General features: G+C 45.2%; 1 protein-coding gene across 12 annotated transcripts in view; it reads right to left on the bottom strand.

The window, feature by feature from the left end:
- Window positions 1-3266: 3266 nt before the first annotated feature.
- The window catches only part of nrxn1a (neurexin 1a), a 70921-nt gene continuing 60072 nt past the window's right edge, over window positions 3267-14115 (bottom strand). For 8 of the 12 annotated variants that reach the window (XM_035613100.2, XM_035613103.2, XM_035613101.2 and 5 more), the window contains 4 exons: window positions 13656-13745; window positions 12246-12553; window positions 6757-6850; window positions 3267-6118 (listed from right to left, as the gene is read on the bottom strand). In XM_035613100.2, coding sequence (XP_035468993.1) covers window positions 5817-6118; window positions 6757-6850; window positions 12246-12553; window positions 13656-13745 — 794 coding nt within the window. In that variant the 3' untranslated portion in view covers window positions 3267-5816. The remainder of the gene's footprint in view (window positions 6119-6756; window positions 6851-12245; window positions 12554-13655; window positions 13746-14115) is intronic. The other 4 variants (XM_035613107.2, XM_035613108.2, XM_035613110.2 and 1 more) reach the window with 1 other exon arrangement.

Below are 14115 nucleotides of genomic sequence, written 5' to 3'. Positions count from 1 at the left end.
CAGTTTATATTCGCTTGTTTACGTACCTAGCGTTAGCTAGCACGTTAGCTGGCACGTTAGCTGGCACGTTAGCTAGCACGTTAGCTAGCACGTTAGCTGGCACGTTAGCTGGCACGTTAGCAGTGTTACACGTAGGCCTGTAAATGAACAGCTCTATCTTCACATACATCGTTTGTTGCTTTGCAAGATGACTGACGCTTTTATCTATATTGTATAACATTATTAGAGCGTTGAGACTGGTACACTGGACTCCGATGAGGAAGTGAACACGGCTGCTTCGACGAGCAGTCGAGCGAGGAGAAGAGGGAGTCGCATACGATAAGAACCGGACAGCGGCCGTGGGAGACGGGGCAGAGGTCGGCGTGTCCGACCCACACCCGAGGACCTGGGAGACGAAGACACTGCTGATCTTCATGTGATGAGCCAGTTGGTCCCTGCAGCGTGAACTGGTTTCATCCCAAGATGGTTTAGCCTCAGACTGTGCAATATGTAAATACTGTGCTGTGCAATATCTTTTTTTTTAAAATTGTATTTATTTATTTCAAAGTTATATTTTAATATTCAGGCAACCTCAGTATTTGCTTTGCAATAAAGTGTATTTTCAAAGTGATTGGTTTCTCATTGTATAAATATACAACAATGTGAAGATTACTTACTACTATCAATATACCTTTTGAATCAATTCTAGGCATAACAAATATATTTATTTGGGGTAATCAGATTCACTGGTTCAATACTATTGATGCAGTATCTCACAGAAAAGCATAAAAAAAATTACACAACGATGTAATATTGTCAAGCTTTATTTTGCACATGATAAAATACAGTAGTTGTGTTGAATATTCTTTCGTCAGCTGTTCTCCCAGCAAAGTCAGCATCTGTAGAGAAAAGCGACACATACTTAGCATTTAGCATTGCACGGGATGCTACGTTGGTGATAAAATAGTGAAGCTAATTAAACAGTCCGACACAGATGGGGGAGCATTTGGTCGCGAGAGCAAATACAACGGCGTCTGGAAAACTCTCATGACCAACGAGTGAGGCTGTGCACCGGGATGACTGACAGAGCGGAGACACGCCCCTGGCTGTGATTGGACACTTTTGCTCGGGCGCAGTGGATTCTGGCAAATGGCATTAAAGGCAATAGAGGGAGCTGAGTGACAGAAAGTTTGTCACAGACTGTCTGTCTCGTATATTACTACTACCAGCATATAGCGACAGTTTCAGCAAATATGAAAAAAAGTTATTTTTGCAAATCCTACCGACAGCAGCTTTAATATGTTCCCTTATGGAGATGGTGATCAGCGATGTCATTCAACGGAGTTTGGAGGAGAAGTGGAAGTAGTAGTCTAGTGACACAATTTGCTCAGATACAAGTCCCTATAGTCAATGTCTGACAGAGACAGAAGGAAAAACACTTTTTTTTCGACTGGAGGGGGACTGTAATGATACAGTGAAGTGCCCAAAAAATATGAATGCCTCAAAACTGATTTAATGGATATGACATTATCTCTAACAAAACCATCTCTGTACTGCAACGTTAGCGTGGGAATCTTTGCCATATGTCAGCCTTCTCATAGATAGACCATGGACCATGCAATACCTCCTAGTTGGACGTCGATGTCATCCGACCACTGAACTGGCAATGTATGAGATGTAAGTGGTGCCAAATACACCAAATACCGTGAGGTTCTGAATGTAAACCATGGCTGAGACCGATTCTGTTTTTGTTTTTTTACCCCACAATGGTTCAACAATCGTAAATGTATCTCTCCAACTTCCATCCACCTAACAGTTGATTGGTTTTTTTGTTTAAAAACGAGGAATTCTGAGATGATTAATATCCATGATATGCAAATAACACAGGCCGCGCTCCCCACAAGTTGCTCGCGCTCGGTTGGTTAAATGACCATTTCAAACCTCTAGGACCACTGATGTGGCTTCTTCCTGGAAACGTCGGTGTATGTTAACCAGAGGCTAACTGATTGGCCACTGGCGAGCACTGCAGATGATTTGTATTCACGCCGTACATGGAGCAGAGCTGTGTCTTTATCTCTGCGCTAACTGGCTGTGGTCAAGGGCAGACGGCCACAGCAATCCGTCTTTTGTTGGGTACAGACTGTTCAGTGAAAGACAAAAAGGTGAAGGAAAGCGAGACAGAGATAGAGAAGGAGATAAGGAGCCCTGGCAGGTGTTTGTTGAAATAGCAGGTCCTTGTAACTGCGCTCACCTGAGGACACAAACTCAGCACTGCAGTCTCAGGGATCTTTCATCCGGCAAACAGCAACCCTGCAGAGACTTGCGCCGTTTACTGCAGCGCGCACCTCAAAGCCCTGCTCCGTGTGTGTGCAAGGAGGGTATTTATGTGCATCTGCTGTCCCAGATAGGTGGAGTGTGGGACGGAGTGTGCTGCTCGCCTTATTTCGATGAAGTGAGAGGTCAAAGGGAAACGGGAGGGAATGTGAGGGGAATCTGCAACTTGTAGATATGGAATATTTTTGACATTTTGAGAAATATGCACGTATGCTTTCCGGTGGAGTGTTAGATAAGAAGATCAGTACCCCTCTCATGTATATCTATTAAAAGTACAGCCACAGCCAGCAGCTGGTTGGATGCGGCTGAGGAAACAGGAATGAGGAAACAGCCTTGCTCTGGCCACTCACTCGAAGGCTTAATCTAACACATTTTGGTTCAAAAAACAAACAACTTTCATTAACTTGGCAAGAGAGGGCGATAACCTTGGTGGAGGTATGCGCTCTTCTCGATACTAATAATTTTTCCATGAATTGACGTGTTGCAGCTGGAGTTCCAAGGTTGACTGTATTATAATAAGGGCCGAAAACAACAATTCAGGGGTTCCACCAGCCATTAAGTTATAGACTATTTCAGGAATTTTAATGGTCACAGCCAAGAAATAGTCCGGGGCATAAATAATGATAGAATATAATTTTCAAGCGTGTTTTTGTGTTAATGAAACAAACAAGTTGTGACATGTTAACAGTGAGTCGTCTTCAGATTGATCCATCGTAGCTTTTTCCCCCATTTCCAGTTTTTCATGATAATCTGTACATTGAAGAGACAAACATAAGTAAGGATTCTATCTTTTAATCCAATGTTCCACCAAAAAGTGTATTTAAAAAAAAAAAAGCTGAACTTCTGAACAACACGGTCTGCCTCCTAACACATTGTAGGTAGATATTAGTTTGTCTAGACACTGGTCTGCTGCAGCTGGGAGGAAAAACCATCACACCGACACACCCCAGGGCTCACTTGGGTAATATTTTATTTACTCATTAATCTTCAAAACTATTTTTCATAATAAATTTCCACTTTATGTTCATCAAAGAACCGTAACAATAAAAATAAAAGTAAATACTGTAGAAAAATTGTACATATAGAAAATAAACATGGTTAATGAACACCTAGATGTAGAATCCCACTGGTTGAGACGCCTCCTTTGTTCCAGATGGCAACACAACAGAGATAAAGGGGAAAAACGAAAGAAACAGACGTGGAGGGAACTGGAGGGGGCAGATGGGGGAAACATACCGAACGAGGGGAACACAAGAGAAGGGAGGTCAAAAAGGCCAGTTAAGGATGGAGAGAATAGGGGAATTTGTTAGGTTAATTTTCGACATTATACTTTGAAATCTCACACAAAGTCCTTTTCGTGTCCGTTCTGGCCGTCGTCCATTTTGCATGCATCTGACTTGGTTGGTTCCATTGCTCGGAGGAACCGGAGGGGCTTCTTCATGTCATGGCACTATATTGATATATCATGGGGCTGTGATGCTTGAGCTGCGGCGGACTCAGACACCGCGTAAGTACATAGACAGACAGTTATACTGAAGCCCATCGGAAAAACCCACCTGTCGGTCCCGTATTGGCCGCGTCATGTCTATTGACGAATCCGTCAACCAATAGCATGAAGACAAAAGGACGCAAAGAGAAAGCGAGAAAAGGAAAGAGCGAATGAAATCAGAGCAACTCAAGTTGTCGTATAGCCAATGGCATCATGAACTGGATTTTCCTATCTATTAGCAACACATGGTAACATTTACTTTGTTCTGTTTTTGATTTGTTTCCCCCCCCCCGGCTGTTTTTTTTTTGCTATAAAAGGTGGTTTGTTGGGCGTGGCCTTTAGGACATCAGGCTAGAAAACAGGACATGGCCTGTGGTGGGCGCACACATCCGGGTGTTGCACTGGAGTTACATTGCAACCCCGCAACACCCTCCTCCACCACCTCCTCACCTAACAAACAAACAAACAAACAAACAAACAAACAAACCTACCACCTCTGGACTTCGTGGGACACACCACCACTCCACAGCACAGCTCAGAGACTCGGGCATGCAGCACACTCGAGATGGTCACACTTTGTCAATGTCGGATTTGAACTGAGAATCGATTTAGAGAATAAATCATTGTTGAATCTCACACGCACGCGCACACACACACACACACACACACACTGAAAACCATTTGAAGTGCGTGTTTAGAAATACTTCAAGCCAAGGTGGTAAGTTTATGATGGTGGCGTGTTCGCAGTGTAACCTCTGGAGTTTCAACGCGGTATAAATCACACGGAGTAAGATAATTCACGTGCAATAAGACCCCCCCCCCCATCCCCAAAGAGTCTATACTGACCAAATGTTCTTCATATTCATCATTATCATCGCCGTAACAATTATCATAATGGTCTTTGTCATTTTCACCATTGTCTTCTTGTATAGTCTTCAGAATCTGTTATGAAGATATGGTGGTCTGGTCTGGCATCGCAGGTTTGTCTGCATGTGTAGATTGTAAAATTTTGTGTGTGTGTGTGTGTGTGTGTGTGTGCATGTGTGTTTGTTTGTTTGCATGTGTGTGTGTGTGTGACACCGCAGTCGTGCATGACTGGTGTCTGTAGGTAGCATCTGAAGTCTCAAGTATCCTGTTCAGGAGAATATCCCTCAGTTTTTTCCCGCTGAGTCCACGTCTGCGATTTACAGGCCGCCGTGAAACATCAGCTCGGCAGCGCAACAACCACAGCACATCCATTATATAAACGGCACCAGCCCCGCCACTGCCTGTTCCCTTTGTAATTCATTGCCCCTACGGCTACACCCTGATTTCCTGTCCTGTTGCTCGGGATTAGACTTGGACCATTGGTGTGCTTGTTTATTCAGCGTCCTCGGTGCTTCGTCGAGTCCCGTCTGCTAGCAGGGAGGAAGGCCAAGAAGCTTGGAAGAGACACTTAGTGCTTGTCTTGGTGCTTTTACATCATCTTTGTTCTTGTTCTCTGCCGCTCGCTCAACGTACTCAGTCTGCCATTTTGCTTCACTTAAAGTCTTCCTTGACCTCTCTTGAGTCCGTTTGAAGAGGTCCTGCGGTGGCAGGGAAGCAGTTTTTTTTTCTTTCTGGCTGGACACCCCCCCCCCCCGAAAACGGTTCTTCACTGGGAGTTGCTTTCTTAAGTTATTTGGAATGGTGTTCATAAAACAAGCCTCTCTCAGAGGCTCTGCTCATTGGTAAATACTGTACAATAAGGGTCCATGCCCTCGGGCCAGTCTGTGTGTGTGTGTGTGTGTGTTTATGTGTGTGTGTATGTTTGTGCTTCAGTGTTAGTGTGTGTTTGTGCTTGAATGTGTATGTTTGTGCTTGCCAGCGTGTGTGCAGGTGTGATTATTGGAGAGTAAACATTAACATCAGCATGTCTATGTCAGTGTGCATGTGTGTTATTTTTTTCTTTTTTGAGAATATATCTATTTATGTACATATACCGTTATATATAAAGGTGTATGCGTATATGTCTGCACGTTGGATGTGTTCTGCCTCAGACGTAGTACTCCTTGTCTTTGTTCTTCTTGTTCTTGGAGATCTTGGCGATGCCCAGCGGCTTGTCCTTGGCGCTGCCGTTGGGCTGCGTGGCCGAGTTGCTGATGTAGTTGCGGCTCTCGTCCACGTGGTAGGAGCCTTCGTCGCGGTTGCGGTACTTGTACATGGCGTAGAGGAGGATGAGGATGCAGAGGGCAGCGGCCGCCACAATGCCCACCACCATGCCCGTGGTGCTGCTGCTCTCCCGCACCACCTCGGACGGACCCGGGAACACCTTCACCTCGGTCAGGGGAGGGCGGGCTGTAATGTGAGCGGAGGCACGAAGTTACATAACCGTGTGTGGCGTACATTATTAATTTGGGTTACATGTCAAGGTGGTGGGTGGAGAGCTATTTAAGAGTTATTTAACATGTAGTTTGCATAATGCTACGTGCTGGAGAGGCATGGCTGCAGCTTAGAGCCAGAGCCATTTCCATATTATCACATAATGTGTAAACAGATTACATTACAGCATGTTGAGAGGAGGGCCAGAGCACAGGCGAACATTATATCACTTTGATTACACACATTTGACATTCACAGGCAATGAGGGCTGCAGGTGATATATGACACCAAATGAAAGGTTTGTTGTCAGCAGCATTTGCATATGAATGATATGGGCTGCATTAAAGATGAGGTAAAGGAAAAGGAGAAAGAAACTGATACAAAAATAAAAAGATGAATAACACGGGTTGAGGGAAGGTGAAGAGGGGACACGAAGGCAAAGTAAAGAGAGTGGATTGGAGGGAGTGTTAGGGAATGACTGGAGGTAAAAACCCAAATGGAAATTAAAAATTCATTGTAGTGAGCTACAAAAAGGTAGGTAAAAAATAGAGTGATAGTGGGTGTGTAGGATTAAAATGAACTGTGTGATGTGTGTATTTGTGGACGGCTCTCACCTGAACTGGGGTCACAGGGACCGATGTCTTCATCATCATCAGCTTCATTGTCGCTGGGACACTCGGCCGACGCCACCAGCAGGTCGTCTGCCGACTGTGGAGACAGAGAGAGGATCCGGAGAAATTAGGAACCCCCAACGTATACAGACACACACATTTATCCACACCATCTCCAAGCAAAACAAAAGAAAAAGAAAACGGCCTGTTCTCCACACCCGTCCTGTTTATTTTCTACATGCGTGAGCACGCAGCACCAGTCCATCGTTTTCCAGTTTGCCATAAACACTTTCGCCTCTTACGGCCCCCAGCAATGGCAGACGACCAAAAACTAGAGTACCAAGAAGAGAAGAAGAAATGAGAGCGGGGGGGAGAGAAAAGTAATGAATCCTGTTTAAAAGCATCATCTCCAACTCTCTTGACCCTCCCCCTCTTTTCTCTCCTCTGGCCATTCTATCTTCCACACGTCCTCGCTTTTCTCTCTCCATCTGATATTGGCAAGTGTTGATGCAGTATGTGTCGGAGGACGTGCGGTGTAAAGCCTCAAAAATAATAAAATAAAATAAATATATAAATATTTCATTAAATATCCCAGCAAAGCATTTAAATCCCCTTTTCTTTAACACCTCTCCATAAGCAGCACGTCAATAACCCAACGTCTAATCCGACACCAACCAACTCATATCTCAACAACCGCCCAGCCGTCTCCATGCCTCGCTCCCTCTCCACGGAAAAGACCCCCCTTATTACTCACCATCCCTGCTCCTCCTGTTGCCATGGCAACTCTAAGTTCAGGCCGTTAAAAATGATAAGGAATAAAAATGTTAAAATAAAAAGGAAGGGGGGGGGGGGGGGGGGTGTGCACCCACTGTGGGGACCTATGAATGGATTTGCCATTTCAGCCGGTGTATAAAAAAGGGGAAAAAAAGGGGGGAGTGAAAGATTGATGGATGGATAAAATGGCATTTGGGGAGAAAGAGAGAGAAAAGAAGAGAGAGGAGGAGTGGGACTTCAAAGTGCTGCGGTCTTTACTTAACACCGTGCTAATGTGCTCCGCATATTCATGAACTACTGTTAAACATTGCCCGCCTTGACGCTTTGGCATGAGAGATATGAGGGTGTGTGTGCGCGCGCGTGTGTGTTTTAGCCACAATGTGCGCTCACTGCCAGCACTAAATTAAAGTTGGATTGTGATGCATTGCAGTAGATGTTAGTAACCCACAGCATAAAGGAGAGGGGAGAGAGCGGCAGAGCTGTAAAGGCGAGGAGCTCTAGAGGCAGATTACAGTCAGACCTGAACATAATCTGAACCAAATCAAAGTGCAATAATGGTGGATGGGGTCTTTGTGGAAACCTACAGACAGTGTGGCAAACAGAAAATTCATTCAACTGCCTCCCTGTCCTTGCCTCCTCAAAGTATTTGCCTCGTTGTCTTGGTGAGATTACATAAGGCTGGAGGAGAAACCTAGTTTATTCATCTGTAAAAAGAAAAGTAAAGCCTGTGCTGGCCTTGTATGGCGTCGTATTGGTCCTGAAGAGTCTGTACTTCAGTTTGGCCTGAAACATATATTAGGTTATTGATGCCTGACTTTTTCCTCCACTGCCTTTCCAATCAGTTCTGCCCACTGGGCTGTCAAAAGGCTGCTAGCGTGAGCTTAGCCTCTGGAACCCAGCCAGTCAATAGACCTCTGTGCCTTTGCCAGGATCCAAATAGCACAAGAACCAATCGGCCAGCAGGAAACGCATCGGCCTCTGACATCAGTCACCGATCAACGTCAAGCCACCGCGCTTGATTATTGACCCGGAGACAACCGATGTGCCCTCCACGGGCACCTGTTCAGAAATCCCGATTCACGCTACAACAAAAGACAGACAAGTAAATAAAACAAGACCCCTCCTCTGATCTGTGACATCACCCCATCAGCTGACCACCCCGCTCAAACGGGAAGGCATCAATTGGACTATTGATCCACCTATCGCACGGGAGACAATGAACACCAGGAAAACTAGACGCAACTTAAATATCCTCAAAAAGCCACAGAAGTTTGCTCAAGGAACCTCCGCCCCTCCAGCCACCCTCCATCTGTCGCTCCCTCCCTGTCCCCATCTCTCATCGTCTTGGCAATAGAGCATGCCGACATAATGATGCAAACAATAGGAGGGGGGGAAAAGAGACACGGGAGAGAAGAGAAAGGAAAGCAGGAGGAGATGGACATCTGCATGCTGAAAGAGCCAAAATCTCTACCTGAGCAGCCGAACAGTGCCAGCGGCCGTCCATGCCTCCCTGACTGCCCAGTTCACACATAGTACACAGTAGTAGCAAGCGTACAGCGAATCGTGCTGAAGTTGACAGGCTGATGAAGAGATCCTGGCGAGGGAGGATTGAGGCTAGCTCCACTACTGCAGATGGTGAGATAGACTCATACACCGCCTGCATTAACAGCCTATCACTGGAGCTCAACCATAGAGAGAGGGAGAGAGAGAGGGAGGGAGGCAGAGAGAGAGGGGGGGTGGGTGGGTGTGTGATGGGTAAATATGGAAAGATAAGGCGGGAGAGAGAGAGAGAGAGCAAAGGAGAGGAGAGGAAAAGCGAAAAAAGCGAGCAAGGGAGGAGGGAGAAAGTATCTCCAGAAGACGGAGAGTCCAAAAAGGAAAGAGGGAGGAAAAGATGTAAAAGGAAGAGGAAAAAAAAAACAGACAGTGGGGGAGGGAGCGAATGAGGGATAGGTGTTCAGAGGGCTTGTGGAAGGGACTGGGTCAGCTGACTCATGATCGCCAATCCGGCGCCGCTCTGAGCCGCAGGTTTCTTCTATCGGTCTTTACCAACAAACACAGGTACACACACACACACACACACACACACACACACACACACACACTAACAAGGCACCAAACATCAAACCCAAAAGTTTAAGCTCCGTGACTCTGAGCAGCCTCTAGCATAAACACTTGCATACTCTCACACAATCTCTCCTCCTCTTCTCTTTGCTGGTGCTCAGCTGTCATGCATAATTAATCCACTTTTCAACACACGCAGGGCGCCCGCACAGACACGCGCGCGCGCACACAATAAAAAAAAAATGAAGAAATCAATAAACTCTGGACTCCAGAAGGAGGAACATAACACATTCTTACTGCACAGTGCAATGACGGTAGCAGTAAACCCATAAGGCGACTCGGGCAGATCCACTCCATCAACGCGAGCGAAAACCTGGGGTGTGCGCGTGAAATCGATGAACCGCCCGGACCCGCAGCACATTTGGAAGACATCGCCGCCTCTGCTGTGATGCAATGTGCTGCAATTCAAATCTTATTTTTTTCCTAAATTCACCTGAGTGCCTGTGTGTTTTGCGCGTGTGCGTTGCTTTTTCTTTCTTTCTTCATTGTATGCGTGGACCGGCTGAGGCCAGGTTGGTTGCTAGGCAACACTAGGCAGCCTCGACGGAGATGCTGTAGATTCCTTTTAAACAAGACAAACGCAAAAAAGAGTTTTGGGGCCGGCAGGAGTGATTCCACTTAAACCGACAGGCAAACAAACACACACACACACGCAGACGCACACACACACACACACACACACACACACACACACACACTGCAGCATGTTGAACATGTAGTGGGTCTGACCTAGTTCTCGTACAGTGATATTGACTCCAGTGCACAACTCGCATCCCATATTTAGCTCTGACATCAGCATATCATAAGAGCAGGAGTCGTCCGTTTAAAAGCACATACAGGGAGAACACGAACGGGGGGAGAGATTGAGAGCCGAGGTGTGAAAACAAGCCCCCGTGACAATGCTGTCACTCTGCAGTGCTATCCATCAAGATCTCATATCCATTATTGATGCCTGAGGCTTAGCTCACAGCTCTCTGCGCTCTATTATTTATGTCTGAAACAGCTGGCGGTTTACACCCAGAGGAGCCATTCTCTAAGGGAGTCTGGATGGGAGAGGGAGAGAGAACGCGAGCAGCGGGTAGTGGGGCTCGCTATCTCCATGGCAACTTGTATCACTGGGAAATAAGAAAGAAAGAAAAAAAATCTTCTCCAGTGCGGCAGGCACACAGTTTTATAACACAGAAGCAGAACTGCAGTACACAGAGACGCCCACAGAGAGCCTGACAACATCTCAGTAGTGATCTGAATAATAGAGCAAAAGAGTCTGTGGTGAACTACCTGCTGATAATGTCTCCTCTGACATTACCATCGACTCCGCCGTTACATCCACTTTCACATATTCCTCAATAACAGTTATTTGTTTCTGTTGTAGCGTCTCCCACTTGCATCAGTTTACTAGATGCATATTATGGGAAAAGCTATTACAGCCTCCATTAACACAAACATTGCTCCTCTAGTAATTTAGTGGGTAGGGACCACTTAGTGGAGAATTTGAGAATCTAATCCATTCACGTCGACGTGCTGTGGCGGAAAAGTTGTGCGTGTGTCTGAGACTTGGATTGATAAAATGTTTTTGGCTTTTATGTTTTCGCCCCTTGTTCTAGGGATTACGCAAAAACTACGAGATACATTTTCACGAAATTTGGTAGATGGATGAGACATGGGCCAAGAAAGAACCCCAATAAATGTTGGCATGGATACAGACAAAAAGGCAAATCATGGAATTTTTTTGAAATCACTTTCTTTAACGTTGTAAGATGTTTTTTTTTCTGATTTCCAAGGGAATAATGCCTCCTGGATCTTGATGGGATGATGATGATGATGATGATGATGATGATTGGATTTAAGGGGACGGTCGAGCCTTGGTGTTGGTATGAGCTCTACTGAGTACACTTCTCTTTGTTATTTTTGCGTTTTTAAATTTGACATCCTGTAGAAAGAGACCGGCATGATCAGGGATCTTTTGAAGAACATTTGATTTGCCTGTAACTTTAGACGTAGGTGAAATTGCACAGCAAATAAAAAAAAATGAAAATCTCTCCGCAGAGAAAACACAGCACTTTCTGAAAGTATAAACGGCAACATCTGAAAATGGTAAAAATGTTATTTTACAGCCGTTTTCTTATGATATTTGATTGTTTGGCCCCTTTGACTAAAACTCAAGCATTCATCATCATCCACCTTGTGCTTAGATCCTGAACCCTTTATTTATTTCTATTTCAGTCTTTCTTAGATCTTTTGAAACTGTTTCCATAATTATAGTGCGTAATGCATTATGAAAAAAAGAACTTGTACAACATGAATAAACTCCCCTTCTCTTAAGTTTGAAACAATCCTACTCTTCCTGATATGCAGTATCTTGCCATTCTCTACTTTGTGATTTGCAGGCTGTGTGCAGGCTAATCCTCTTACTGAGCTTGAAAAAAATAAATTCATCACAGCAAATTAACACTTTTTAATTACTAATCATCTCACTGAGGGATGGTGGCAGGGTGGGTGGGGATCGGGTATATATGTTAAAGATGTCTGAGCACACGTGGCAGGGATTGATACAGAAGCCGGCACAGAAAAATTATTTGCGATGGTGCTCTGACCTGTTGCGTGGCGCCCTGCTTCCGGTTGGTGGCTGTGGTGGTTGTGATGTCGCTTATGGAGGGGGCGGAGTCAGAGCGGTTGCCTCCAGCTGCAGCGCTGGACTGCGGGGTGATGGACGAGGACGGCATGTCGCCGACCAATCGCGCACTGCCCTCTACCCTGATGTGCGGGTGCCCCTCAGCGGCCATGTTGAGGATGCGGAGGCCATTGTAGTACAGGCCAGACAGCTGCCCCTGGAACATTGCCGCGCGCTCACCTCCACCAACGCGCACCGTCGTCTGGCTGTTGAAGATGGTCAGCTGGCGACCTACACGCGCACACGCACGCACACACACACACACACACACCAAAGACACACAAGCACAACAGGAAGAAAGGTGGACGGACACACGCAAATACAGTCACACACACATACATACCGGTCGTCACATACATACACACAAAAGAGTGTTTGAGTGTTACACAATCCACCAACCCCAAGCCATGGTAAGAGGATGGGATAGATTAAGCATGGCAGAGCGAATCGAAGCCGTGGAAAAACCGTGAAGAGGTTTGAGACTGAGAGGAAGAAATACGAGAGCGAGAAGAGAAAACAGAGGAGACGGGGGGGGGGGAGACCGGGGGAGGGCGAGGAGACTGAGAAGTCAAGGAGGAGGATGAAAAGGCAAAGAACAGAAGGAGGAAGAGGCAGCAGATGAGAGGAGTCAGAGGGCCCGGAGAAGATAGGGCTGGCAGATGGTTGCTATGGTGATGGCTGTACGGCACGACATTGTATTTGAAGGAGCAACAGACAGGCAGACAGAGAGATAGAGATCTAGGGAACTGTTGTAACAGCCCCATGAAGCATGCACAGGTTATAAGCTCTAGCACTGCTCACTGTTAAAGGGACTAGAGGCTAATTTAAGCTCTGCTGAAGTTTAGGAGGAAAACTTTTTACATTTTTTTTTTCATAAAAAGAAAAAGCATTGGTCTATTAGTCATTTCGAATTTACATAGTTCTTACATGTCACAATACTTTGCATGTACTTTAATTTGATTACAACATTTTTTTCAACATAAAATCTTTAGTAAATGCTTTAATGTTTACAATTTGACAATAAACAACATTATTTACCAGTCTTAATAGAGCACCTTTTATCAGTACTTCTAATTTCTGATTTATTCACATTTAAATCTCTCCATCGTCCCTTTAACCTGATATTATCAGATACACACTAACAAGATACGTTCACAGGCACTACAGTTTACACAGTATTACACACTACAGCTGCCCAACTTTTAAATACTTAGTTATGGATTTAGATTTTTAGATGTTAGTTGATGGTGCACAATAAAGTATATTCAACTGCCTTCAAATTGTATTTTTTTTAAAGCTCAAAGTTTTAAGGAATTTTAATCAGGGTTTTTACCTTTGTCGAATAGCCAATCGTCAACTACTCGACCGAGCCGATAGGGGATTCGCTGTCTGGCGATGGCCAGGCGCTCGTTATCAATGTTGCCTTTAATTTAGAGATGAAAACACAGTAGTAATTACGCACATCCAAACGTGGTACAGGAGCTGGATACAAAAAGAACAGCAATGAAAAGAAAGTAATGGTCTGCTCATCATTAGTAGGTCACTGCGTTAAGAGTAAGCTTGATGTGCAAAGAAGGAGAGGAGCGGAATTCACTATGTTTCCACTGAGCGGACTCTTACTCTCTGTTCATTGGGTTTAATTTAAAGAGACATTTCAGGGGTTAACATCTGCAAGAGCACAGGGAAATAAAGTTACAGCTGCCACATACTGTCTACTATATAAATGACTGCGTTTAGAGTTACATACAGGAAGAACCCTCACACACACCTCACAACCACTAGCATTTAGCATT

The sequence above is a fragment of the Scophthalmus maximus genome, chromosome 16, assembly GCF_022379125.1.
Source record: "Scophthalmus maximus strain ysfricsl-2021 chromosome 16, ASM2237912v1, whole genome shotgun sequence".
Lineage (NCBI taxonomy): Eukaryota > Metazoa > Chordata > Actinopteri > Pleuronectiformes > Scophthalmidae > Scophthalmus > Scophthalmus maximus.
This window is presented reverse-complemented; position numbering and strand designations above follow the sequence as displayed.